Source organism: Myiozetetes cayanensis, unplaced genomic scaffold (assembly GCF_022539395.1).
Source record: "Myiozetetes cayanensis isolate MyiCay16 unplaced genomic scaffold, myiCay2020 scf15, whole genome shotgun sequence".
Lineage (NCBI taxonomy): Eukaryota > Metazoa > Chordata > Aves > Passeriformes > Tyrannidae > Myiozetetes > Myiozetetes cayanensis.
In genome coordinates, this window is record NW_026087159.1 from 19,637,122 (window position 1) to 19,661,702 (window position 24,581).

At 58.1% G+C, this 24,581-nt stretch overlaps 2 protein-coding genes across 5 annotated transcripts; both read left to right on the forward strand.

Moving 5' to 3' along the window:
- Positions 1-367: 367 nt before the first annotated feature.
- Positions 368-1,957, forward strand: BMP15 (bone morphogenetic protein 15). The gene is made up of 2 exons (XM_050310836.1): positions 368-692; positions 1,182-1,957. Exons 1-2 carry the CDS (start codon positions 368-370, stop codon positions 1,955-1,957), a joined length of 1,101 nt encoding a protein of 366 aa, XP_050166793.1.
- A 2,882-nt stretch (positions 1,958-4,839) lies between these two features.
- PHKA1 (phosphorylase kinase regulatory subunit alpha 1) lies at positions 4,840-24,563 on the forward strand. 4 transcript variants are annotated; one of them, XM_050310787.1, is made up of 33 exons: positions 4,840-4,974; positions 5,077-5,235; positions 5,727-5,774; positions 6,322-6,490; positions 6,860-6,942; positions 7,125-7,205; positions 7,641-7,739; positions 7,844-7,990; positions 8,312-8,365; positions 9,627-9,749; positions 9,860-9,955; positions 10,697-10,804; positions 10,999-11,077; positions 11,522-11,656; positions 12,707-12,816; positions 13,344-13,488; positions 13,879-13,957; positions 14,358-14,533; positions 16,199-16,375; positions 16,669-16,763; positions 16,951-17,090; positions 17,216-17,372; positions 17,538-17,617; positions 17,817-17,895; positions 17,984-18,113; positions 18,483-18,584; positions 18,950-19,065; positions 19,381-19,419; positions 20,460-20,504; positions 20,742-20,912; positions 21,397-21,450; positions 21,592-21,792; positions 22,015-24,563. In XM_050310787.1, the coding sequence occupies exons 1-33, from the start codon at positions 4,897-4,899 to the stop codon at positions 22,186-22,188; spliced, it is 3,729 nt and encodes a 1,242-aa protein (XP_050166744.1). In that variant the 5' UTR covers positions 4,840-4,896; the 3' UTR covers positions 22,189-24,563. The 4 variants fall into 4 exon arrangements, with proteins under 4 accessions (XP_050166744.1, XP_050166746.1, XP_050166745.1 ...); XM_050310789.1 differs by having other exon boundaries at positions 14,358-14,437; XM_050310788.1 differs by lacking the exon at positions 19,381-19,419.
- The last annotated feature ends 18 nt before the right edge of the window (positions 24,564-24,581 follow it).

Consider the following 24,581-nt stretch of genomic DNA (forward strand, 5'->3'; position numbering starts at 1 on the left):
GTCCTCCCACCCACTCCACTTCTCCCTCCCTCCACCTCACTTCCCTACCTCAGCACTTTTACAGCCCCTGTAGCCAGGCTCTGTCCCCCTGGCTTTTCTCCTGGTCTAGGTTTTAGTCTAGAATTTGCACCCTTTTTGCGTAGAGTCCTCCCCCCCACCCTTTCTGCTCCTGTGCCAAGCTGAAGCAGCTGGCATGGTTGTCCTGGCTTGATAGCAGCTGGCAGCACCCTTGGATCCTTCTGCTGGTGCCCACAACCAGCTCTGCCTCTCCAGTGGGGAGAAGCATGACTGCAGCTTCTTCCTAATTTTGCTGCTGACCAGCCCCACCTTGCCCCACTCACCCCCCTCAAACACGCACTCACCTATCATGGCATTGCTCTACTCCTCCACCAGCCTTCTCCTCCTCCTCCTTCTTGTTGTGCCCCTGTCCCAGGCTGCAAACCAGTCCCCGCTGCCCGCCAGCCCCCTGCCCGCCGTCCCCACCCTGCCCCTCCTGCAGGCCCTGCAAACGCGGGCACCTGGCAGCCCGGGCTGGCGAGCGGGGCCAGCCAGCGGGCAGCCCCTGCGCTACATGCTGAACCTGTACCGCCGTGCCGCCGACCGCGAGGGCCGCCCCCGCCGCGGCCGCAGCCTGGGCACCAACACCGTTCGCCTGGTCCAGGCCAGTTCCCACGGGGATCAGCCCTGGGCAGGTAAGAGGCAGGTGGGAACCGAGGATGTCACGGGGGTTTAGCAAAGCCAGCAGTGTGGGCTTGAGCCCTCAGGGAGTCTCTTGCCTGCTTCCCTCCCCCTCTCTATAGTGTCCTGGCTGGCTGGCTGGGGTTGCCCTTGCCCAGGGGGTTCCCCTTGGTAGGTGTCCCAGGCTCTCCCTGCCCTGGGGTGAGATGGGAAAAAACATTGCTGGGCCTGTGTGCCCTTCTCCCCTTCCCATCCCACCTGCTGCTGCTGTGCCAGGGCAGTGGTGTTGGTGCAGAGGATGGGAACATTCCAGACTCTCTTTGCCCTTCACCCTACCAGCCAGCCATGGCTCGTGGCTGCTGTTTGCTGTTGCTTCTGTCTTGTGCTAGGGCAGATGGCTGCCACAGGCTCCACTGTGCTGTGTGGGGCTGGGAGAAAGGGGTGCTGCTGCACGATGGCAGCTGCGCTGTGCTAAGGGGGCACTGACTGCTGCTTTCCTGCAGGCCGCTGGTATGTGCAGCCCCTCACCTACCGCCTGGAGAGCCAGCCTGAGGCTGAGCACCTGCTCAGAGCCTCTGTGGTCTATCTGCCCAGCCTGTCACTGGCCCATGGTCGCCTTCTCTGCGCTCTGGAGCTGGTGACAACCGGCGAGGCACCTGGGGTGCTGCTCAGCCCTGCCGCCCGTCCCCGCCATGGCTGGGCTGAAGTTGACGTCACCCCTTACCTGGTCCTGGGGAACAGCAGCACGGGGAGCCTGGCACTGCGGCATGTCTGTGTGCATGCTGGCCGAGCAGGAGGCCACGATGCCCCGGTGGCCCCCAGTCGCCCTTTCCTCCTGCTCTACCTTAATGACACCCAGGCAGGGTTGGCACCTCCGGCAGCAGAGCCCCACCGGCACCGGCGTGACACAGGGACGTTGGCTCAGGACCTGCCCAACTACCTGCGAGAGCAGGGAGGGGATAAGAATGACTGTTCCCTGCGCCCCTTCTCTGTCAGCTTTGCACAGCTGGGATGGGACCACTGGATCATCGCTCCCCACCGCTACAACCCCCGCTACTGCAAGGGTGCCTGTCCCCACCTGCTCCGCTACGACTACCACGCGCCCAACCACGCCGTGGTGCAGAGCTTTGTTCATCAGCTGGTGGACGCCAGCGTGCCCCGGCCCTCCTGTGTGCCCTACCGCTACAGCCCCATCAGTGTCCTCATGATTGAGCGCAACGGAGGCATCCTCTACAAGGAGTATGAGAACATGATCGCAGAGTCCTGCACCTGCCGGTAATTCCCACTGCCCCGGCGCAGCACCCCTGGGCTCTGCCTGTTCCTGTGGATCTGGACTTCAATGTTTATCTTGCTCTGCCTGGGGCTCACTCTGCTCGTCTCCCCTCCCTGTGCAGCGCTGCTCTGTGGGGAGGTTTTACAATGACAGTTTTATGTAAATTGTGGGTTTTTAAAGGCAGGAGCCTGTGCTGGGGTGGTTGCCCTGTGGCATCTGTCCTTCCTGCAGCCCCCATGGCTGCTGCCTGGTTTTGGTGGGCAGGGGGGCTTGGCCTGATATTCCCAGAGATGAGCTGTGTCCCTGAACTGGAGTATGAAGCTCACAGGAGGTTGGTTGGGAGTTTCCTGGTGAAGCCAGGGCAGGGAGGGCGAGCAGTCCATGTGTCTCTGTGCTTGGCACCACATTGGTGCTGTCGGGATCTGATGTGACCGTGCCTGTGGGATTCTTTCCCAGCTCGCATGTGCCCCATCTTGTCTAGTCTCAGCTGCAGTGGCATCTCACTGGGCTGGGAATTTGGGCTGGAGAGGGGGAGGAAGCCTCTCTCCTCCCCTGCAGTTCTGTTCTGGGGAGGGCTGTGACACTGGAGGAACCTGAGCTGCCATTTCTGCTCCCAGTGCTAGGGGCCAGGCAGCTGCCTGTACTGGGCTCTGCCTGCTGCTTCCTCCAAAACACTTGTCCTTCAGCTCCTTGCCTTGCCCTCTAGCAGGGCTCAGGTCTTGCCCTATCCCAGGAGTCAGACTCCCATTGTGGTGTCCCTCTGCCTTCTTGCACTCCTGCTGTCCCACAGGCCTTGGGCTCTGCTGGGCTCCTGGCAGTCCCTGTTCCCAGAAGGGTCTGTGCTGCTCTCAGCACCCCCACTGCCTGACTTTCCTCTATTTATTGCTTGACTGTGAATAAATAAATTGATGGATTTTGCTAAAGACCATCTTGGCTTGTTCTTGCATTGTCCCTTGTGTGCAGCAGGTTCCTCCTGGGACAGGCTGCCCTTGTGCTTGCACTGGGTGGGAGGTGGATGCAGGGGTAAATCTCAGCTGGTTCAAGCAGGAGCAGCACAGACCTGTCCCAGGGCAGAAGGGACTAGATGTGGCTGCAGGCAGCTGCCTCATGGGAACAAGAGATGCCCACATCTCCCTCTATGGGACTTGGATGGGGCAGGGGGTTGTGTGTGCAATGAGCTGCATCTCCCTGGGCTGGCTGTCTGTCTGTGGCCAAGGCATTTGTCTGCCAGGGCTATTTTGGGGAGGTGTCTGCAGGCAAACATGCCTGTTGCTGGGTGTGATGCCCTGTGTTTGCAGTGCTGGGGCTAAGTTTCCCTTCTTTGAGCAGTAAGGCATAGGGTGGCAGCTGTCATCCTTGTCACCAGAGCTTGGTGGCACTGCCACCTACCAGCTGGGTGCTGTCTCTGCATCCTCAGCTTGTGGTTCTTGCCAGGGTCTCTTCTTGCTTGGCCTCCAGCCCCATCTGTTATTGCTGGCCCAAGCTCCATGGAGATGTTTCAGCAGGTTTTTTTTTCCTGTGGGTGTTTGCTGTTGGGCAGGGTGCTGTCAGCTCAAATCCCTCCCCTTCCTACCAGCCTCGAAATTTCTGTCCCATCCTGGCAGAGAGAGAAGCCACAGAGACCCACACTCCTTTCCTGCCCCTTGTCCCCAGTCAGCTACATCTTGGTCATGGGTGGGGAATGACTTCTGCTTTTTTGCAAGCTTACAGACCTGACCCAGGGGGATAGATTTCGCCTTGTCAATCATTAAGTGTGTGGTATTGACTCATTCAGGTAAAGGGAAGATGAAAGGCATGGAGCTGGGCATGCTCCCAGCCCTGGACACCCCTGGATACCAGTGCCTGGTGCTGGCCCTGCCTGGGACCCATACCCTTGCCTGCTGCCAGGCCCCCTTGGACCTGCTGGGCACATGGAGAGAGATGAGCACTGGAGTTTTTCTGTCCCAGCCCTGTGCCCTCGGATGCACTGTGACAATGGGATCTTGTGCCTGTTGGGCTGGGCCCTTTCCCTGGGTACCCCCGCGTGCCCAGAGGCTGCCCCAGCAGAGGGATTTCCTCCGTGCTGGTGGTGGGGCAGGTGCTGCCACAGGGATGGAGGAGCAGCAGTTCAGGAAAGTGCGTGTGTCCCTCTGGGTGCCTGTGCAGTTCCACACCAGTCCGTGTGTCCTTCCACACTGGCACACGTGTGTGTGAATCCACGTGTCCATGTCTCTATTCATGTGTTTGTGTATCCGTGTGTCTGCATGTCTGTGCATCTATCCGTGTGTCTGTGTATCTGCATGTCCATGTACCTGCGTATCCATCTGTCCGTGTATCTGTGCATCTGTGTGTCCGTCCGTGTATCCGTGTGTCTGTGTCTCCACGTGTCCCCATGTCCGTGTGTCCCTGTGTCCGCGTGTCCATGTATCTGTGTCCTCATGTCCGTGTGTCCGCGTATCCACACGTCTGTGTCCATGCATCTGTGTGTCCATGTATCTGCATGTCCATGTGTCCGTATATCCATGTGTCCGTGTGTCTCTGTGTCCGCGTACTCGTGTGTCCCTGTGTCAGTGTTTCCTTGTGTCCGTGCATCCATGTATCCGTGTGTCCGTCCGTGTCCCCGTGTGTCCCCGTGTCCCCCCGCCGCGCTGTTCGCCCTCCGCCCGGCAGGGGGAGCCGTGGCGGCGCTGCCGCTCCCGCCGGTGCGGCCATGGCGGCGGGTCCTGCCGTGACTGAGGGCAGTGAGCGCCCCGCGGCCGCGGGCGGGGCGGCGGCTCTGGGGGCGGCCGCTCTCGGGCAGCGCTGCGGTGCTCGGGCGGTGCTCGGGCGGTGCTCGGGCAGCGCTGCGGGCGGTGCCGCGGGGCGGTGCGAGGCGGGACGGGGCGGTGGCGGGGCGGGGCGCTGGCAGGACTCGTCCCGCCCCGTCCCGTCCCGGCAGTGCCGGTGCCGGTGCTGCCGCCGCCGCCATGAGGAGCCGGAGCAACTCGGGCGTGCGCCTGGACGGCTACGCGCGCCTGGTGCAGCAGACCATCCTCCGCCACCAGGTGCGGGCACTGCCCGGGAGCGGGGGGTGGGCCCGGGACCCCGAGTGTCCCGCCGGCCCCTGGGCACGGGAGTGACCTGGGAACCGTGTGTCCCCTCCGCAGGACGCGGTGACGGGGCTGCTCCCCGCCAGCGCCGACCACCGGGATGCCTGGGTCCGGGACAACGTGTACAGCATCCTGGCCGTCTGGGGGCTCGGCCTGGCCTACCGCAAGAACGCCGACCGGGACGAGGACAAGGCCAAGGCCTACGAGCTGGAGCAGGTCGGGGGGAGCGCGGCCCGGGCGGGGCTGGGGGCACCCGGGGGTGCCGCCACTTCGGGCGGGTCCGCCTTTGGGACAGCCGGGCCAAGGACCCGGGGGGGGGGCGTGCAGTGAGAGTGAGGACAGGGCTGTCCCCCGGCGCGGGAGGCGATAGGAAGGGATGTCCGAACCTGCTCTTCCCAGAGCACCCTGGAGCCCAGCCAGAGGGTCCGGCCCTCTGGCTCCGGGGTGATCTGGGGCCACAGCCGTCCTCCTATGGGCTGGGGAGCCGTGTCCTGCAGCTGTGCCCTCTGTCCCGCTGCATAGCACAGCAGCTTGTCCCTGCTGGCAGGCCAAGAAATCTTCCCTCTGCTGTTGCCCGGGAGCAGGGGCTGTGGAAATGCGAGCAGGGGCTCTGGTTACAGACGCCGAGCCCTGCAAAGGTCAGCGGCCAGCTGAGCCTGAGTCAGGGCTTATGGAGATTAACAGGGCTGTTTTCCTTGTTCCTGCAGAGCGTGGTGAAGCTGATGAGAGGACTGCTCCAGTGCATGATGAGACAGGTAGGTGCTGGGGAGCACCTCTGGGTGTCAGGTGGTCTCCTTAAGGCCCAGCTGTGCCACAGAGGCTGTCAATCCTAGCTGTACCAGCTCTCCCCAACCTTCCCTGACGAGCAGAGGGAAGGCCCCCTTCCAGCAAGTCTTGAAATAAATTCTGAGTGAGCATCTGTCCCTGGCTGTGACTGAAGTTCCAGTGCTGTGGGCTGGTGGCCAGTGGAGCCTTTGCCAGCTGCTGCCTGTCTCATGGCCTGGCTGGCGCTAGGGCTCTGCAGCTCTCCTTCCTGAGGGCATTTGGGGTGACCCTTTCTCTCTGTGTGGTGCAGCTGTGGCATGGGCCCTCCACAGCTGCAGCCCTGCACTGCAGTGGCCTGTGAGCCACTCACTGCCTCGGTGAGCAGAGGGGCAGCCCAGCAATTGTGGAATTTCTGCCCTGCCAGGCCTGGCTCCACATGCTGGGCTCCTGGCACAGGGCAGCCCTTGGCTTGGGAGATGCCAGGCCTCTCTGGAGACAGGATTCTATGAACTCCTGCCTGCCTTTACCCTTCTCTAGGTGGACAAGGTGGAGGCCTTCAAGTACAGCCAGAGCACCAAGGACTGCCTGCATGCCAAGTATAACACCCAGACCTGTGCCACTGTGGTGGGAGACAACGAGTGGGGTCACCTGCAGCTGGATGCCACCTCCCTTTACCTGCTCATGCTGGCGCAAATGACAGCCTCAGGTATTGCTGTTGGGGGCTGCCATCTCAGCTTTGAGCGTGCTGGTCTCCAGGCTCTCCAGAGCCTCAGTTTGGGTGCAGCTTCCTGGGTGCCAAGCTGCTGCAGTGGCTTCCCTGACTCCACTGCTTTCTTATGCTCCCAGCACCCGCAGTGGGTTTGAGCCCCTTGATGTTCATCTCTCCAAGAGCCCTCATTTGTCTGAAACCCCAGTGCAGCCATAGGGATGGGATTGGAGATGGGAGTCAGCCAGGACATGGCTCCCATCGGGCAGGCATGCAGGGGGAAGGAGGGATCCCTGGGTTACTGCAGCCCCATCCTGGGAATACCTGTGGGCTTAGAGTGGCTGATGTGAATTCTTCTCTCTGTTCCAGGCCTGCACATAATTCACAGCTTGGATGAAGTCAGCTTTATCCAGAACCTCGTGTTCTACATTGAAGCTGCCTACAAAACCGCGGTGGGTAGTGCACGCTGGGGAAGGGGAGCATGCTCTGGTGCTGGAGGTGTTGGGCTGGTGTCCAGGGGCAGCTGTGGGTCCCCCATGAGCCCCATCAGCACCTCCTGGAAGCACTGCTGATGGGTGGGATTCAAAGGCTTTCTGGGTGTGTTTGTGAACCAGTGCCTGCTGCCTCTGTACAGGACTTCGGGATTTGGGAGCGTGGGGACAAGACAAACCAGGGCATCACCGAGTTGAATGCCAGCTCTGTTGGCATGGCCAAGGTGAGCTGGGGAGAAGTGCTGGCTGGGGGTGGGGAGCACCAGTGGCCCTGAGCTGCTTTTTGACAGTGCAGGCTGGGCATGTTGAACTGCTGAGGCTCAATGCCCCATGCAGTCATATCTTCCTGGAGAGGAAGACTCTTCTCCTTATGCACTGGGATAAAACTGTGCCTCTCTAGCCTGAGTTTTGCCTGAACTGGGAGTGAAGAGTTAATTGGTGTGGGTGGCAGAAATGTCCAGGGCCTTGTTGATGTCTGGCTACCTGTGGCTTTGGAGGTGTGATCCCATTTTAACCAGAGGTGTTCTGCAGCCACAGCTCTCAGGGTTCAAATTCTTTGAAATTTGGGCAGTGCATTACACGTAGGGACTGGCATGGGGTGAGAGCTCTTACAGAAGGGCAGCATGGCGGAGAACGTACTTCTTTGAGTCTGCTTGCAGGCTGCCCTGGAGGCACTGGATGAGCTGGATCTCTTTGGAGCCAAGGGAGGCCCGCAGTCAGTGATACGGGTGCTGTCAGATGAGGTGCAGCACTGCCAGGTGAGACCTGTGGGGCCATGACACCATTGCAGGAGGAACTGTGATCTGGGGTTGTGGTGTGTCTGGCCTGGCAGCCTAACCACCCCTTGTTCTCCTCTGCGCAGTCCATCCTCCACTCAATGCTGCCCAGGGCCTCCACATCCAAGGAGGTGGATGCCAGCGTGCTCTCTGTCATCTCGTACCCGGCGTTCGCTGTGGAGGACAGCGAGCTGGTGGAAATCACCAAGCAGGAGATCATCACGAAGCTGCAGGTGAGCGGCTCTGCCCTCATCTCACTATTTTCGGGGGACAGCTTCAGTCCAAACTGTTGTAGCCCTTCTCTTCCCAAAAACATCCTCGGGTGGGGGTGCTGGAGGATGCCCTCTCCCAGTCTCCATGACCTGTGGCAGGGATGTGCAAAGAGGCAGCCCTGTGTCGTGTGGCCCTGGGTTGTGATTGTGGTGCCTGAGCGCTGGGTGAGCAAGAGAGGGGGTGTCTGGCTGGAGGAGACACCCCACCCCTGCTTCTGCATTGAAGGTACAAGATGCCTCACATTGTGCCTCCTGCTCAGCATCTCTTTCCCTCCCTTCCAGGGGCGCTATGGCTGCTGCCGCTTCCTCCGGGATGGATACAGGACCCCCAAAGAGGTGAGTGTCCCCAGCCCTGCCACCTGCCAGCAGCAGCCCCTCCAGATGTAGCACAAAGGCTGTGTTGGGGAGCACTGGGAAGACAAGAGCCCTGACTAACCCCAGGCAGTGTCATGTGTCTGGACGAGGCTTCCCAAAATGCCAGAGCTCATTGCAGAGGTGGTGCATTCCACCCATGCCCATAGCAGATGGCCAGAGGCTGGCTCTGCCTCCATCCTGGGACCTTGTGCTGTGTCTCCCTTGGACTGGGGGAAGGTGGGACCAGTGCCCTGCAGGGGAGCCCTGATGAGGTGGGCTCTCCCAGGGCTGCACCAGTCCTGAGCTAGGGCTGGAGGCCTGGGGAGGTGACCACGCAGAGCTCCTCATCTGCTTCAGCTCCAGAGGTCACAAAGCTGCTTCTGCCTCTGCCAGGCCAGCAGGCAGTTTGGGTACTGCCATGGTAGCTCTCAGGAGACTTTCTGCTGCTCTGGGGAGGGAAAACCAGAAAACCTTATAAGCAACAATCTCATTTGATAACGACTGAACTAGGAAATGGTACCTGGAGGCTCTTAAATCATCACCAGCTGCTGGGCCCATAACCTGACTGGGCTCCTTTGGGCACAAGTGCCTCTGAATGCTTCTTGGCTCTGCCTCTGCAGACCTGCCCATAATAGGCAGTGTGTGTGGCTGTCCCCTTCCAGAGCCAAAGACAAGCAGCAGCATCTCCAGTCCAACACTCCCAGCACTTGTGAGCTTTGCTGGTGTGCAGAGCCATGGATTACTTCTGGGGGACTGTGAGGCACAGGAAGGGCAGCAGTGCCTGCAGGGGCACGCAGCTGGCGGATCAGACTTTGGGAGCTTGTAGCTGGAGTGCAGGCACTGTAGAAAACATCTGTTCCTTCTGTCCTCCCTGCCTAACAGTCTGCTAGGGCCAGCACTCTTCCTTCTCTGCAGCAAACAGAGTTAGAACAGTTAGCAGGGAGGGTTGAGCATGGGCCCTGTGGGGCACTACACCACACACAGCTGGGCTGGGAGGGCTCGGCACAGGCAGATCTCCATCCTGACAACTTCCCTTGTGTCCCTGGCACCACATGGCAGGAGGGATCCTGCTCTCTGGCCCTGCACGACCAGCCCAAGCCCTGCACTTGGCTGGGCCAGCTTGATGATGCTGGAGGAGGCAGATGCTGAGGGGCTGGGGCAGAGCAGGCAAAGCAGAGGGGACCCAGTGTGGCACAGGGGATGTCATGCTGTTGCAGTACAACAGCCTTGCTGTCACCTACAGGACCCCAAACGCCTCTACTATGAACCCGCTGAGCTGAAGCTGTTTGAGAACATCGAGTGTGAGTGGCCTCTCTTCTGGGCATACTTGGTCATTGATGGGATTTTCAGTGGAAACATGGAGCAGGTAAGGGGGGTAGGACCTGCTGGGGTGGTGGGAAAAAAGTTCCTGGCAGGCGAGGCGTGCAGGGGAAGGATTCAGGGAGCCATGATCAGGAGCAGATTCTCTCTCCTCAGGTGCAGGAGTACCGGGAAGCCCTTGAGGGGGTTCTCATCAAAGGGAAGAATGGGGTACACCTGGTGCCAGAGCTGTACAGTGTCCCACCGGATAAGGTGAGCGATCCTGAGCTGTGGTGGGAAGTGGGAGTGTCTCACAGAATCACAGAATACTCAGAGTTGGAAGGGAGCCACAAAGCCCAACTACTGAAACTCCTGGTCTCGTTACCAGATAATTAGGTTTTAAGTGCTTATTAACACAAAATGTTAGTAAAGTAGCACATACACTGCATGGAAACCTCATGTATAAAAAGTGAGGCTTGGAGCTCTTATAAAACCATGTTGGATAAAAACTGGTGTGTTTTCCCCAAAGCATTTCTTGCCCCCATGCAGAAGGGTGCTTTGCTGACAGTCTGCTCACTCAGAGAGCTCAGGACAAGTGGACCTGGGCTGAGGAGGTGGTGCTGAGCTCCTGTTCAGTGGTGAGGGAGTGTTGTGTGGGTCTTGGTTGAGAGCAGTGGCCTCCTGGTGCCCAGGTCATGCAGGATAGGTGCTCTCCTCACCAGCACTTGAGAGCAGCTCCCCAGTGCTCCTGGGGCACATTAGTCCTTCTAATGGCCTGAGCTGGGAAACCAAATGTGGTCTGAGCAGCTGATCTGTTGTCTGACATGGGTGTCTGGGGCAGTCACAAGAAGAGGGGAGGAATGTAGCCAGGCTGTTTTGGGCCCTCTCTGACAAATGCTGTTGTAGGCTCTTGTTTCGAGCCTTGAACTACTGGACTTCAAAATACAGTGAGGATGCTTCCTTCAGCCTCCTGTGTCTGTGGATCTCTGCTTAACCTCCTGGCTTGTCTTCCAGGTGGATGAGGAGTACAGGAACCCCCACACTGTGGACAGGATACCCATGGGCAAGCTGCCACACATGTGGGGGCAGTCCCTCTACATCCTGGGCTGCCTGATGGCTGAGGTACAGTCACCCTGGGTGCTGGGCAGGGCTGTGGGGCCAGGCTCTGAGCTCTCAAGGGGGCAAATGCTGCCACCTGCCATTGGGAAGTTGCTACTCCCATCCCTCAGGACCTCTTAAAGGTGGGTTGTCCATAGGCATCACCCATTCTACCCTGCCCACAAGACATTGATCTCCTCGTACCGTTTTTTCCTCAGGGGTTTCTGGCTCCTGGTGAAGTAGATCCCCTCAACCGCCGGTTCGCGACTGTCCCTAAGCCTGATGTGGTGGTTCAAGGTGAGGGAAAGGAGCACTAGTCCCACACCTTTGAGCCTGGCAAGTCTGGGGTCTCTGGCAGTGCAGAATTCACAGGGGTGGCACTGGGTGGCTCTGCTTGCAGTGTTGCTGCCGGTACATCCCGATCTCAGACCTGGCAAGGGGGGTGGAAGATGGGGTGCAAGTCCTTCCATTCTACCCTGTGTTGACTGAGGGAAATAGCAGCTGCTGTAGCCTCCTCTGCAGAGAGGTTGAAAACTGTCTTCCTGCCACTTGGTGCAGAACACTTGGGTGTAGAGAGTGTTAGAAGGGGCAAGGCAGACCTGCAGTGGGAACTGGTTCCCAAAGGGACCCCTGACAGCTGCCTCTCTATGGTGTGGCACCTTGTATGTGTCCCCAAAGGCGTGAGGCAGTGCTGTCACACCCTTGTGCCCCTGTTGCAGTGAGCCTGTCCTTCCTCCACAGTGTGTATCCTGGCTGAGACAGAGGGGGTCAAGGCAATCCTGAAGAAGGAGGGCATCGACGTGGAGACTGTGGAAGATGTCTACCCCATCAGAGTGCAGCCTGCCCGCATCCTCAGCCACATCTATGCCCGGCTGGGTGAGCTGGACTCCCTGCTCCTGCAGCAAAGGGAGTGCAGAAGGGTCTGTTCCACCCTTGGCACTCCTACTCATAGATGTTTATGTCCTGCTCTCTGCCTGGCTGATGAGGGTTCTGCTGCCTATTTCTGAGCCTGGTAAAGCCACTCATGCCCAAGGGGAATGAGGTGACAAGGCAGTGTTGTTCAGGGTTATTTTGACAGGGAAAGAGCTTTGGCACTGTAGTTGCACAGTCACCCCAGGGACAGACGGACTTTGATCCCTCTAGGAAGGACCTGGTGTGTACAGGAGTTGGCTTTTGTTCCTGTACCCAGATCGTGATGGGGGAGGCCAACCAGACCCCAGGAAGGGTCTCCTTGGCTGTCCCTGGTGGAGAGAGCCTGGAGCTCAGGCAGGATGGCTGTTGTTGGGGGGTGGACAGGGCTGAGTGTGAGGGGAGGGTGTGCTCAGCTCTGCACGCATGTTCCCTGATGCTGCAACCCCTCGGGCATCGGGCTTGTTGTGCAGGAGCCAGGGATCTAGCCTGGGCCAAAGGAGACACCTGATCTGCTGTGATTTTAATTTGGTGGCTAATTTAGGCCACCAAAATGCCAAGTGTGAGATGGGCAGGGGAAACAGCCTGGCAGCTGCCAGGGCTGACATGAGCAAGGGGCGATGCTGCACTGCTGCATCCTGGGCTCTGGGAGTGATCTGTGAGCAATGGGAATGCTAATGGAGCTGTCAGCTTTGGAGGAGCAGCCCTATGCAGAGGAGTACCCCTAGCTGTGTTCCAACTTCTGACATCCCTAAAAACCTGGAGGTGTGACGTTGCAGAAGTCAGGACAGGCTGTGTGTCCCTGTTTGAGCATGTCTCTAGCCCCCTGGGCAGGGCTGGAGATGGAGTATCACTGTCACTTAGGGGTTGTACCAGGTCAACACAGGGTTCTGGGGTATCCCACCCACAAACCAGCATTTTCCTGCTGGCTGGTAGCAAGAGGCCTGGCACTGCTTGCTGCTGCAGCCCCTTTCATTAGGAGGCTTTCACTAAAAGCTCCTCTTCCTGCCCTCCCAGGCCGCAACAAGCAGATGAACCTGACTGGACGGCCCTACCGGCACATGGGTGTCCTTGGGACCTCCAAGCTCTACAAGATCAGGAAAAGCATCTTTACCTTTACCCCACAGGTGGGTGACATTGCATGGGCTCATTCCCAGCTGTTACGTGATCTGGAACTGGGCAAGAAGTTTCTCCACTGCCTGTGTGCTCGAGTTATTCTCAGGGGTGGCCCAACAGCCTCTGGGAGTGTGGAGCAGCCCCAGCACTGGCATGAGGCAGCACAGTCAGTGGTTCTGGCTGTGTGCATGCTGGGAAAGGTGGTTTGAACCTTCTGATGATCAGTATTGGGTGAAAATCTCTTTGCTATCCTGACAAGGACACCGGCAGGAGGCCTGGATGCTGCTGCTGAGCTGTGGTGTTAGTTACATCCTCATAGTTGCTAGTGGCCAGTAGCTGCCCTAGAAGTTGAGGGTCCCTTGCTGGACTGTAGTGGCACCTGCCTGTTGAGGTGGGTGAGCTGTCAGTGCAAAGGAGCATGTCCTCTGTGTGCACAGCATGGCTGGCCTGGCTGGGTGCCTGTGGGACGACGTGGGTGGCACCATAGGGACCTGGTGGCTGCACAAAGGGCTGCTCATGTCTCCTGCTGTCCTCGCAGTTCATAGACCAGCAGCAGTTCTACCTGGCTCTTGACAACAAGATGATTGTGGAGATGCTGAGGACCGACCTCTCCTACCTCTGCAGCCGCTGGAGAATGACTGGGCGACCAACCATCACCTTCCCCATCTCCCACATCATGCTCGGTATAGAACCCCTTGTGTACTTAAAATCCTCTTGGTGTCTTGAGCATGCCCTTTGCTGTGGTGCCTCCTGCCCCTGACAGCAGCCCCCCGACCTGCTGCCTCATATGAAAGGCAGGGAGAGAGCAGTGTGCTGTTGTCTGGTACTGTCAGCTTCAGCCAAGGTGAAATCCCAGGAGCCTGGAGTGCATCTTGGCCTCGTTTTCCTGGAATTCAACCTGGACAGTCCTGAGTTTTCCTTTTTGCGTGGCGCTTTTGGTACCACAGCATGTCTGTGTGCAGAGGGTCTGCCCAGGGTACCTCTGGGTGCCTGAATGCCCACCTGTCCCTGGGTTACCTTCTGGGAGCCAGTTTGAGCAGAAAAGCCCGACTGCCTGTGCCTCTTCCCTACAGATGAAACCGGCAATGGTGTGCACCCCACGGTGCTGGCGATGCTGCGGAAGCTGCAGGACGGGTATTTTGGTGGTGCAAGGTGAGCGCACCCTCCTGGGGTGAGGGCTGTTGAGCCCCCAGGAGCCTGGTGGGCAGTGCATTGGCCTCGGGGAAACAAGCTGGGGAGGACACATTGGGGTGTGCTAGGCTGTCAGTGCGCCCTGGGGCTGCAGTCCCAATGGAGGAGATGAAAGAGAGGACGTAGCTGTTCACGTCATCAAACCCGTGGCTGCAGGATCCTTCTAATAGCTTTTGGGCAGCCCTTCCATGCCCACCTGTGGCCGAAGGAGTTGCAGAGAGCTAAAGCAGACACTGGTGTGCATATGCGCCCGACAGGTCCATCTCTCCCTGCCAAAGGGCCTGCCCTGGAGCCAGGAGGTAAAGCCAAGGGTACTGCCTCCCCTTTCCTCTCCCATGTGACCTCCCCATCTCTCGCCCAGGATCCAGACGGGTAAATTGTCGGAGTTCCTGACAACGTCATGCCGAACGCACCTCAGTTTTATGGACCCTGGGCCAGAGGGTAAGGTCTTTGCCGAGAGTTACAGGCTCTGCAGTGATAGCTTTGAGAAGCTGGACACCAAGGAGTGGCTGCATGGCTTGCAGGTAGCAGAGGAGGGTAAGGGAGAACAGGCCAGTCGCTGCTGTGGGGTGGCAAAGGCCCAACTCACCCTTAAACCCCTAACACCCAACTTCCCTAGCATCCATGCACTTGGGTTTTCACCATGTTCCCATCTGACCCTCTGTCAACCTTGTCTGGAACGAGCTGCTCCAATCTTCGTAGGGAAGAGACAAAAGATTGGCAGCTTACCTCCACTGGGGAGATGTGGCTGAGGGTCTTTGGTGCACAAGCAGTGGTGCAATGTGATGGCACAGTCACCAAGGCAGTGGGGAAGAGCCACTGTGTCCCTAAGCAATCTCTGTCTTTTTCCCAAAACCTTTGCCCCTTCCCTGGGCAGAGGTGCTCCAGTGGGTGCCAAACTGAAGCCTTACTGCTGTGTAGAGGGTGCCTTGGCCCATCACAGCCCCTTGTGATGAGAGTCCCCCCTTGTGCTGGGACTGTGACAGGGTGCAAGTTTTACTGTTCCTTTTGCAAGCAGGCCTGGGGACATCCCCTCCTGTGTGACCCAGTGCCGGTCATCATCAGCCTGCCCACCACCTGCTCTGCCTCTGCAGCTCCTGCAGCCAGTGTCTGCACTGCTGTGACTGAATACTCATTTCTTTTGCCCTTCTCTTGCTTTGCTTGCAGCCTCCTTACAGGCTGCATCTGGGTTTGTCCAAGGTGTTTGCTTCCCCACCAGCCCCAGTGGGAGACAGGGAAAAGACCTGCCTGGCCTTTCTACAGCATCTCAAAGATGCTGAGTTTTAAGTTTATCCTGTGGTCAGATGCTGCAGCCAGGCAGGAGGATGTTCTCAAGTCTGGTGCCTGGAGGACTCCTCCAGCTGAGCCTCCAGGCACTGGCAATGAGGCATTCCCTCAAGGGAATGCCAGGCTGCTTCAGGTACAGTCCACAGCTCACCTCCTGGGGCTGACACACTCTGAGTTTGCCAGCTGGAGAGCAGCATGGTTTTGCTGTGGCCCACTAGAAGTGCATCGTCAATTCTGTGTTTTATTGGGGGTATCTTGCCCAGGGGGCACCCCCTGCACTTTTACCTCCCAGCTGAGCAGAGACCTGGCCTCTGAGCATCCGTCTTCCATGCTGCTGTTAGCATGTGGTGCCTCTGGTGCCCCTGATGTGATGTTGAGAGCAGTTGGAGCTGCTCGAGGCTGAGCAAAGAGAAGGCAGGAGCCATAACTCCTCCTCTAACTCCTAATTAGAAATAACTTGCAAAACTCACCCTGCCTTGCTTCTGTGCTGGAGTCCTGCTTGAAAGAGTGCTCCTGAGTGGTCTCTGCTTGGACAGGCTGACTCTGGCTGTGCCTCTGAAGGGAAAGAGTGTGAGGGTTTCACTGCCTGGCTGGAGTGGGACACTCCTGTGCTTGCACAGCCTTGTACCAAACGCATGATGCAGCACCATGGCTTCCTTTGTCCAGACGGGACTCAGAGGGAGCTCCAGTTTGGCCCTAGCTGTCAGCCAGTGTCCCAGGCAGTAGAGTCATGCAGGAACAGGGGTGACCTGGTCGCAGTGCTTTGTGAGCCTGGCTGCTGGCACTGGCCCCACGTTGTCGCTTTGTGCAGCCAGCAAAGCTTTGCCCTTGCTGAGGCACAGCTGGGATCTCTCTGGCCCTGGCGGTGCCTAAACCCACAGTGGCTGAACGCCCCTCTGCTGCCTTCCCTTCCAGAGGACGCCTATGATGAGGTTGCCCAGTACCTGGACCACCTGCTGCAGCACACGAGTCCCCAGTCCAACCTGCCCCCCACTGCCCAGCGGGGAGGGCTGAGCCGCTTCCGGGCTGCTGTCCACACCACGCGTGACCTCATGTCCCTGGCATCCAAGGCCAAGGACCTGAATGTCCAGAGTGAGTAACTCCAGCACCCTCCGCACCTTCCCTTGAGCCCAGGGGTGAGGCTGAGGTGATCTGGGGGCTTTCCCAGCTGTGTGATGCTGGGGACCCCATGGACTGCAGAGCAACTAACATTATGTCCCATCATGTTATTTCTGGCTGCTTCTCCCATAGCTGACTTCTCTGCAGGGACTGCTGGGGGAGCAGTGTCAGGTGTCTGTGAGGTGGTTTGGGGCATGGCAGTGGTGATTGGGGTTGGAAGTGTCTCTGCCAACCTTTGCTGTTTTTTTTTTTTTTTTTTTTTTAAGATGTTGGGATGTATGTCCCCAGCAAGATCTTCCAGGCATCCCAGCAGTCAGTTAACCTGCTGGGTTCACCCTACCAGCACGACACAGATGGCAAGGTGAGCCCTGTCCCTCCCAGACTGAGCACTGCTACCCTTTCAGGTGGAGCCAGAGTGTCCTTGCAGGAGTGCATGAGGAAGGCTTGGTGTTTGTTGAGGGGGAATATCCATGGGTGAATGTCCTTGGCTCCATTTGGGGCAGGGTGCTGGTGGTGCTAACCAGCAGCACGGCTCTCCCTTCCCCCAGAGCCATGCAGTCTATGCAGAGATGAACCTGCCCCGTGACGAGGATGGCAGCGTGGACTGCAAGGCACTGGTGGACCAGCTGCGCGTCTGCCCCACGCTGCAGGAGCAAGCAGACATCCTTTACATGCTCCACATGCTCAGGTGGGGTGAACTCTGCATCCCAGCAGCTCACTGAGCAGAGAGGGGGTTGGCACAGCCCAGTGGGGCTGCTGGGGAGCTGCCACAGACAAACTGCAGTGTATAACCCAGCACCTCCTTCACTGCAGGGGGCCCGAGTGGCACACGGGGCTTGATAGCGAGCCTGGCCCCACTGTCAAGGAGCTCCTCACTGAGCTGTATGTGCGGGTGGGGGAGACACGCCAGTGGGCCCTGATCCGCTACATCTCTGGCATCCTCAAGAAGAAGGTTGAAGCTCTGGATGAGGTAACAGCTGTGCAGCCAGCCTCTAGCGGGCTGAGGTCTGTCGGGGAGGAGGCAGCAGAGTGAGCAGGTGAACCATGGCTGCATCAGCTCTGTCTCCCTCTGCCTTGTGCTGAGCCTCCAGACCCTCAGTTTACAACGGCTGGGGTTAACCCTTTCTGTCCCCAGGCCTGCACTGACCTCCTGTCTCACCAGAAGCACTTGACTGTGGGGCTGCCCCCAGAGCCACGTGAGAAGACAATCTCCACGTGAGTGTGGTGCCTCTCACTCCACCAGAGTGCTGGGCTGGGTCTGGATGTGAGCCTGCTGCTCTGGGGTCCGTGGGCAGGAGTGGCCCTGGCTGTCTGTCCCGAGCCTATATCTTTCCTCTTGGGGCTGTACAGACCAGGGGCATGCAGGGCTTGCTCTGCTGCCTCTCACTTGCTCTACTGTTTTTTCGTGCCCCAGCCCGATCCCCTATGAGGAACTTGTTCACCTCATCGATGAAGCCAGTGAGAAGAACCTCAGTGTGTCCATCCTCACCCAGGTGAGGGAACAGGGTATCAGGGGGGACCCCACAGCTGGGTGTCTGCCCTGCTGAGCAGCAGTGGGGTGATCTGCCTCTGCCCCTCCAGGAGATCATGGTGTACTTGGCCATGTACATGCGCACACAGCCTGCGCTCTTTGTGGAGATGTTCCGCATCCGCATCGGGCTCATCATCCAGGTGATGGCAACAGAGCTGGCTCACTCCCTGCACTGCTCGGGTACGTGTGGCAGGGGCAGCTCCCCAGCTGGGGTGGGTGCTGTGATGCTTGGGGCCCTGTCAGCCAGAAAGGAGTACTGTTGAAATGTCCAGACCTGGACAAGACCCTGCATGGAAGTGCCAGCATCTGCAGCTGCACCTGTTCTTGGGCAGCACAGGCGAGTGATTGCACTGCAGTCTCCATCCTGGCATGTGTTGGGCTGGCATAGGGAAGAGTCCCCGTTGTAGGCAACAACAGGAGCTAGTGTATATCTTTGGAGGATGAGCTCCTCTGCCAGTGTTGCCCCTGCTCACAGATTCTAGGGCTGGGTAGAAATGTTCCAGGAGAACTATGAGGCAGGGTACAAAATCCCAGTTCTGTTCTCTCCAGCTAGAGAAGCCACAGAGAACCTGATGAATCTCAGCCCATCAGACATGAAGAGCCTCCTCTACCACATCATCTCTGGCAAGGAGTTTGGGGTGGAAAAGAGCGGTGAGTCAGCAGAGAGCTGGGCAAAGCTGGGCCCATATGTAGAGTGTGGTCAGATTTACGTGTCTGTGTCCTCCCTCATGTTCAGCACAGCTGCTTCTGCACTGCAGGGGTCCAACAGGAAGCTGTGCTTTTCATAAGAATGGTGCTGAGCAATTTCCAGGGATCGAGCCCTGTGCCTAATTGGGCTTTGCTTAGTTTGGTACTTGACCTGGTCAGGTCTGAATTGAAGCAGTATGCACTCATGGATCTCTGATGCTGTTGGGATAGAGAGCAAGGGCATGCAGAGATACCAGTGCCTGGGCAGTGACAAGGGACAGGCATGCCCTGAGCCATGGTGCCCACTCCAGACCTCTCTTCCCCTGCAGTGCGTTCAGTGGACTCGTCGGTCACCACTGCCGTCTCCATCCGTGGCCTGGAGGCTGCTGGGGCCACCAGACCTGAGCGGTCCGGCCTTGTCAGGCTGAAAAGTGAAATCAAACAGGTGAGGGCAGGCAATGCAAGCTGCTTATGACAGGTCTTGTGGGTGACAAACAGCTACAAACCAGGCAGAATTGATGGAAGAGTAGGAGAGATCTCGGCTGCTTCCAGGAGCTAATTTTAGCTCTGGTCCCTGCCCTGGGGGGAGAATTGGGGTGGATCAGATAGTGGGTGGGGGTTGCTTTGGCAGTGCAGAGGGAGCACAGGGGTGTTTGAGAAGGTACAGGGGTGGGGAGGACCACGCAGTGTCCCAGGTGTGGGTAGCATCTTGGAGAGCCTCTTCCAACAGCAGAACCTTCATTTCCTTCTTCTCTTGCAGCAATTGGATAAACGTAGGCAGTCTCTGCCTGGGAGTAAGGTGAAGCCCCCCTGGTCCTGCAGCCTCAGCTTTTGCCCCTCATGCCATGCACCAGGACAGCTTCCCCACATGCATGACTCAATGAGCTTCCCTCAGCTGCTGCAGCAATGAATTGCTTTCCCCTCTGTAGGCAGGCTCAGGGCTGTTCTGTTCAGGACAGGGAAGGAGGCTGGCTGCCTGGGAAGAGGTCACCATGGCTTAACATGCTGTGGGGGCCCAAGGCTGGCACTGCCCCACAGGAGCTCCCCTTGGACTAGGACCTGCTGTGTTTGGATTAGCAGGAAGGAAGGCTTCCCTAAGCTGGGGGTGTACTGCCATTACAGCCAGCTGGGAGCTGTGCTCCAGACCTTCTGTGGCCAAATACATTCCATTACACTCACAAAATCCGCTGAGCGGGATGGCACAATGCTCCCAGTGCCACAACCAGTAGTGACCCTGCCAGACAGTTCACTGGATTCTGCCTGTAGCCTCCCCAGCTATTTCTTCTCTGGGGGAAGAGGCTTCTGGTCAGCTACAAATGCCAAGGACCTCTTCATGTGTCTGGCACGTGTCCAGAGGAGTCCTGAGCTTTAGAAGGGGTCCTGCCCTCAAATGGAGCTTGCAGGGACCAGGCTGATGCAGCAGGTTTAGGGCCAACTTGCTGCAGTGTGAAACCTGATATTGCAGAGGGCTCTCTGTGGGCAGTGACCTTGCTAGTGGCCCTCCTGTCTGCCCAAGACTCAGTCGCTGCCCATGCCAGCAGCCAGCAGAGCAGTAGCAGCTCTGCTCCTGTGCGCAGACCAGCACAAACCCACCTCTCATGCACCCCACCAGCATGTGGGGCCCCTCAGCTGCTCCATGCCCTGGTACAATCCTTTCCCTGTGATGGTAACGTGGGACTTGCCACAGCTTTCCTCTCAAAACTGCATCTCCAGCTAACTACAGCCCTGGGATAATTGCCCTGTGACCTGAGCTTGATCTGTGCTGCTGCTGCTCCGTTTGCTGTGACCGCTGCCCTTCTCTGGCATGGTCTGATTTCCTTCTCTCCCTTTCTCCTTCAGCCCCTCAGTTTGCAGTCCGGGGACATCAGCCTCAAGTCTTCTCTGGTAACCTGTGTTTGTTGGCTGCATGCACGGGGTCTGTCCTGTTAGTGACTGTGGGAAGGAGCTGTGCTCCGGGGGGTGCTGTGGGGAGCCGGGGCTGGAGGGTGGGCTTTGCTGGGGGCAGGGGGTGGAAGCTCTGTCAGACCGGAGAACCAGAAACTCTTGAGCAGCAGCAGGGTGCGCTCTTGTGGGGTATTTAACTTTGGAGCTGTCTCTGTGGTCCTTGTTTTGCCTGCCCAGTCTGCTAGGCATACAGAGCTGCTGGACAAGGACTCCTTTTCAAGCATGCTGGAAGACCAGGGCAGTAAGGACAGCCGGCAGGGCCAGTGGCAGCGGAGGCGGCGGCTGGACGGGGCCCTCAATCGTGTCCCTGTGGGCTTCTACCAGAAGGTCTGGAAGGTCCTGCAGAAGGTGAGTTGGATGTCCAGCTGGTGCCTCTCCTGTGGTCCCAGGCACCAGCCTTGCCAGGGGACTTAGGCACTGGGGGCTGCTCCTTGATACAGTGTAGATACCTGCTTCATGGACAAGGCCTGCAGCTGGCCCTGGAAAGCTGGGGAAGACCTGGAACTGCTTCATAGTCATGTGGGACCTACCTCATCCTGTGCCCTGCAGAGGGGAGCATTAGCCAGACAGGGGCAGAGCTGGAGCCACAGCTGAAGGAGGTCCAGGCACAGTTCATGCTCAGCATGGTGAGCCAGGGAGCAGAGCCCTGTGCAGGGGTGCTCTGGCTGATGCTGAACTGGTGGGAAAGGAGTATGCTGTGCAGTCAGGAGGCAGAGCTGGGGTGTGTAGGTAGCACACACCAGTGCTTAAGTGAGTTGATGGGCTGGACCTATGTGTCTTGGCATGGTGCTTCTCCAAACTGTAACCCTGATCTCTCCTTCTTGTTCTGCAGTGCCATGGCCTCTCTGTGGAAGGCTTTGTTCTCCCCTCCTCAACAACCAGAGAGGTAGGAGGTTCATGTGAAGGGAAAAGGGGTCATGTGTGTTGTTGTTGGATGCTGGGTTGCCCTGGGTGAGTGCCCAGCGTAGCTCAGGATTTGTGCTGGTGATATGGTGCTCTTGGTACACTTCTTTCTACATCCTCATAGATGACCCCAGGGGAAATTAAGTTTGCTGTGCATGTGGAGTCTGTCCTTAACCGCGTGCCTCAGCCAGAGTACAGGCAGCTGCTGGTGGAAGCTATCTTGGTGCTCACCATGCTGGTGGACATGGACGTGCACACCATCGGTGGCATCATACCTGTGGAAAAGATCTTACACAGAGCCAACGACCTCTTCTATGAGGAGCAGGTAGGGGCCAAGCCTCACCCAGGGCTGCTGGCTGCATTCTCCACAGCTGCCTCCTGTCCCCATTGTGTTCATGGGGCACAGCAAAGCTGTAGTGTCCTCCTCTCACTGCTCCCTGTCAACTTGTCACACCTGCGAGTGCAATGGAGCGTGCTTGCGTGGAAGCTGGTGACGGGGTTGGCCTTATTCTAATGTTGGCTTTCTCCTTCCCTGTCCAAAATCCAGAAAGCCCTGGGTGCTGATGACCACATGTTGGAGAGGGATCCTTCGACAGGCATCTGCATCCTGCTGTACGACAGTGCCCCGAGCGGCCGGTTCGGCACCATGACCTACCTGTCCAAGTCGGTGGCCTTGTACGTGTACGACTTCCTGCCCACGGACGGCTGCTCCATGCAGTAGCTCTCGCAGCTCCTCGCTGGGTTGCAGATGCTGTGGGAGGGTTGTTTCATACAGCTTGTAAAGATGAACACTAGGTTAGTTTGCAGGCAGCCTGCGTGGCCATCTCTCCTCCCAGCCCCGGCCTCTTGGTGGGTGAGCGGCCCTCTGAGGAGCCCTGCGGGAGGCACGTGTCCTAAACTGACCTGTGCCTGTGGAAAAGGGAAAGGCTGAGCTTTGAAGCCTGCCTGTGTTAGAAGTGTCTGTCTGCACGGCTCCTCCTGAGCCATCACCCCCAGAGGGACCTCTGTTTGAGGCAGTTGACCAGACCTGTGTGCTCAGCACTGCAGTGCTCCCTGACCGGCTCACGCTCTCCCTGCCTCCAGCAGGTTCGCAGTTTTTAACTGTGTTTTAACTGTGCTGCTTTTTATTCCAATCTGCAGGACTTACACTAGTGTAGGATGGAACTCTTCCTGCTGCTGGAGTAGCTTTGCTAGAGAAATAGGGGATGATGCCTGAGCTTCTGTCCCAGCACACCCAAAATCAAAATGATCCAGCCCAGCCACAGCTGTGCTGCATGGAAATAGGCAGCCCATCACCTTTCCCTCAGGGGTCCTGTGTGGGGAGCTGGAGAGGTTGTGGCAGCCAGGATCCCTGTTGCCACCAAGATGTGAGGACAGGGCTTCAGGCTGGCTGGGGCATGCTGGTGGCAGCCCCTCTGTGCCATATACTTGTCCCTGGCAGCAGTGCTGGTGGCCAAATCACAGTTTCCCAAGTTCACATGTGCCTTTTGAAGCAGCTCTGAGCTGGCTGCTTGGTGTTACCTGTGCAATCACAGCTGTGCCCTTAACTCTCAGCTCCCAGAGCCTTGCACAGGGAGGGGTAGGGACACAGTGGGTGCCTGCCCCACTCTATCCTGCAGGTGCAGCTCTGAGCAAAGATCCCTTTCCCCTTTGAGGAAGGGGGATTGTATCCAACACCACTGTGCCTGGGGCTGTGCAGGCTGTCCTGTTATTGAAAATCTGAAATCATGGCAGTGACACCAGCCACCAAGCCATGTATTAAATAGACTAGGTCTGTCACTTCCAATGTCACTCCCTACACCTGGAGGGACAAAGGAAAGAACCTGTGTTTCAGAATCATTTACCAACCATCCCCACGCCCTGAAGTCTTTTGATTGCCCTTGGACTACGTGTTGTGGCTTCATTGCCGACCACATGGAAGGCCAGCAGTGGGTAACAGTCCAAAGGCTGAACCAGGCTGGGAAGTTTCCTAGGGCTGCCCTTAACCTGGGCCTCAGGGAGGCAGCAGACTTTCCTGAGAGGACTGTCTGTGTGGCATATTGGACCCTCTGTGCCCCTCAGAAAGGAGTAACCTACAGCTCTCACCCATCTTTCTTGTAGAGGTTGCCAGGGTCTGGGAGGTATCACAGCCATGGCAACACCTCTGGTGCAGATAGACTTAACATGCACCTCATCCATTGCCTGGCCTTCCACAGCCACAGCTTCATACCTGCTGTACAGAGGCACAGGGAGAGGTGACGTGGGCAAGGAGGGGATTTGCCTCCACCCACTCCTTTCCTTTATTCCTGCCTTCACCTGGCAAGGGAGGATACAGGATCCGCTTGAACCTGTGTATTTTCGGGTGGCTGTTCCTATTTCTGTCAGGGAGGGCAGAGCCTGATTCCACCAGCCTCTCTCTCAGACTCCCTTCTGCTCCTTAATCTTTCTACATCCTCATAGCTCAGCCCTAAGGCTGAGCAGATCACTGTCCCCTTGGCCACACCGAACACAGCTGTTCTCACCACTGCCATCGTTCCCAGGGAAAGGCACTGGCCCTCCCTGCACCCAGAGGCCTGGATGGCTGCGTGTTCTCTGGGAGCTCTGTCAGGGTGGCCACATTCACTGGGCTGAGCACAGAGGATGTGGTCTGTGCCAGGTGGATGCCACAGCAGAGCTCCTTCTGAGAGGGTGAGGGCCACCAGCTCAACTTGCCTCTTCAGCTGGGCGGGTGACAGTGCCTATGCCATGTGCCAACACCGTGCTCTGCCCGCGCTGCCCGCAGTGCCCCTGGGGTGGCTCCAGAGCCAGATGTTTTCCTGCGTGTGTTCCTGTGGTTTTTGATTTCCAGAGGCTGGTATCGCCTCCGAGGTATCGGCTGTTGTGTACGTGTAGCCGATCCCTCCCTGTGACCGCTGCCCCGCGCAGAGGAGCCTCGACAGACCCCATTCCCGGCGCGGGAGACCCGGGGGAGCTGCCGGGGCTCAGCGGGGCTCGGGCACCCCGGGCAGGGCGGGCGGTGCGTGCAGGGCTCGGGCCTTTTCTAGTGACACCTAACTACGTTTTTAGAGAATAAACACCACCCCGAGCCGCGTGGGGGCCCCAATAAAGACATCTCTAACAGCGTGTGCGGCCTGT

What these genes read in the sequence shown, in the direction of transcription:
- BMP15 (XM_050310836.1), top strand. Translation starts at nt 368, where the DNA reads ATGGCATTGCTCTACTCCTCCACCAGCCTTCTCCTCCTCCTCCTTCTT. An exon ending in CGGGGATCAGCCCTGGGCAG is followed by an intron (nt 693 to 1,181) that starts GTAAGAGGCAGG and finishes GCTTTCCTGCAG; the next exon opens with GCCGCTGGTATGTGCAGCCC.
- PHKA1 (XM_050310787.1), top strand. Translation starts at nt 4,897, where the DNA reads ATGAGGAGCCGGAGCAACTCGGGCGTGCGCCTGGACGGCTACGCGCGC. An exon ending in GTTTGGGGTGGAAAAGAGCG is followed by an intron (nt 18,585 to 18,949) that starts GTGAGTCAGCAG and finishes CTTCCCCTGCAG; the next exon opens with TGCGTTCAGTGGACTCGTCG. An exon ending in TCTGGAAGGTCCTGCAGAAG is followed by an intron (nt 20,913 to 21,396) that starts GTGAGTTGGATG and finishes CTTGTTCTGCAG; the next exon opens with TGCCATGGCCTCTCTGTGGA.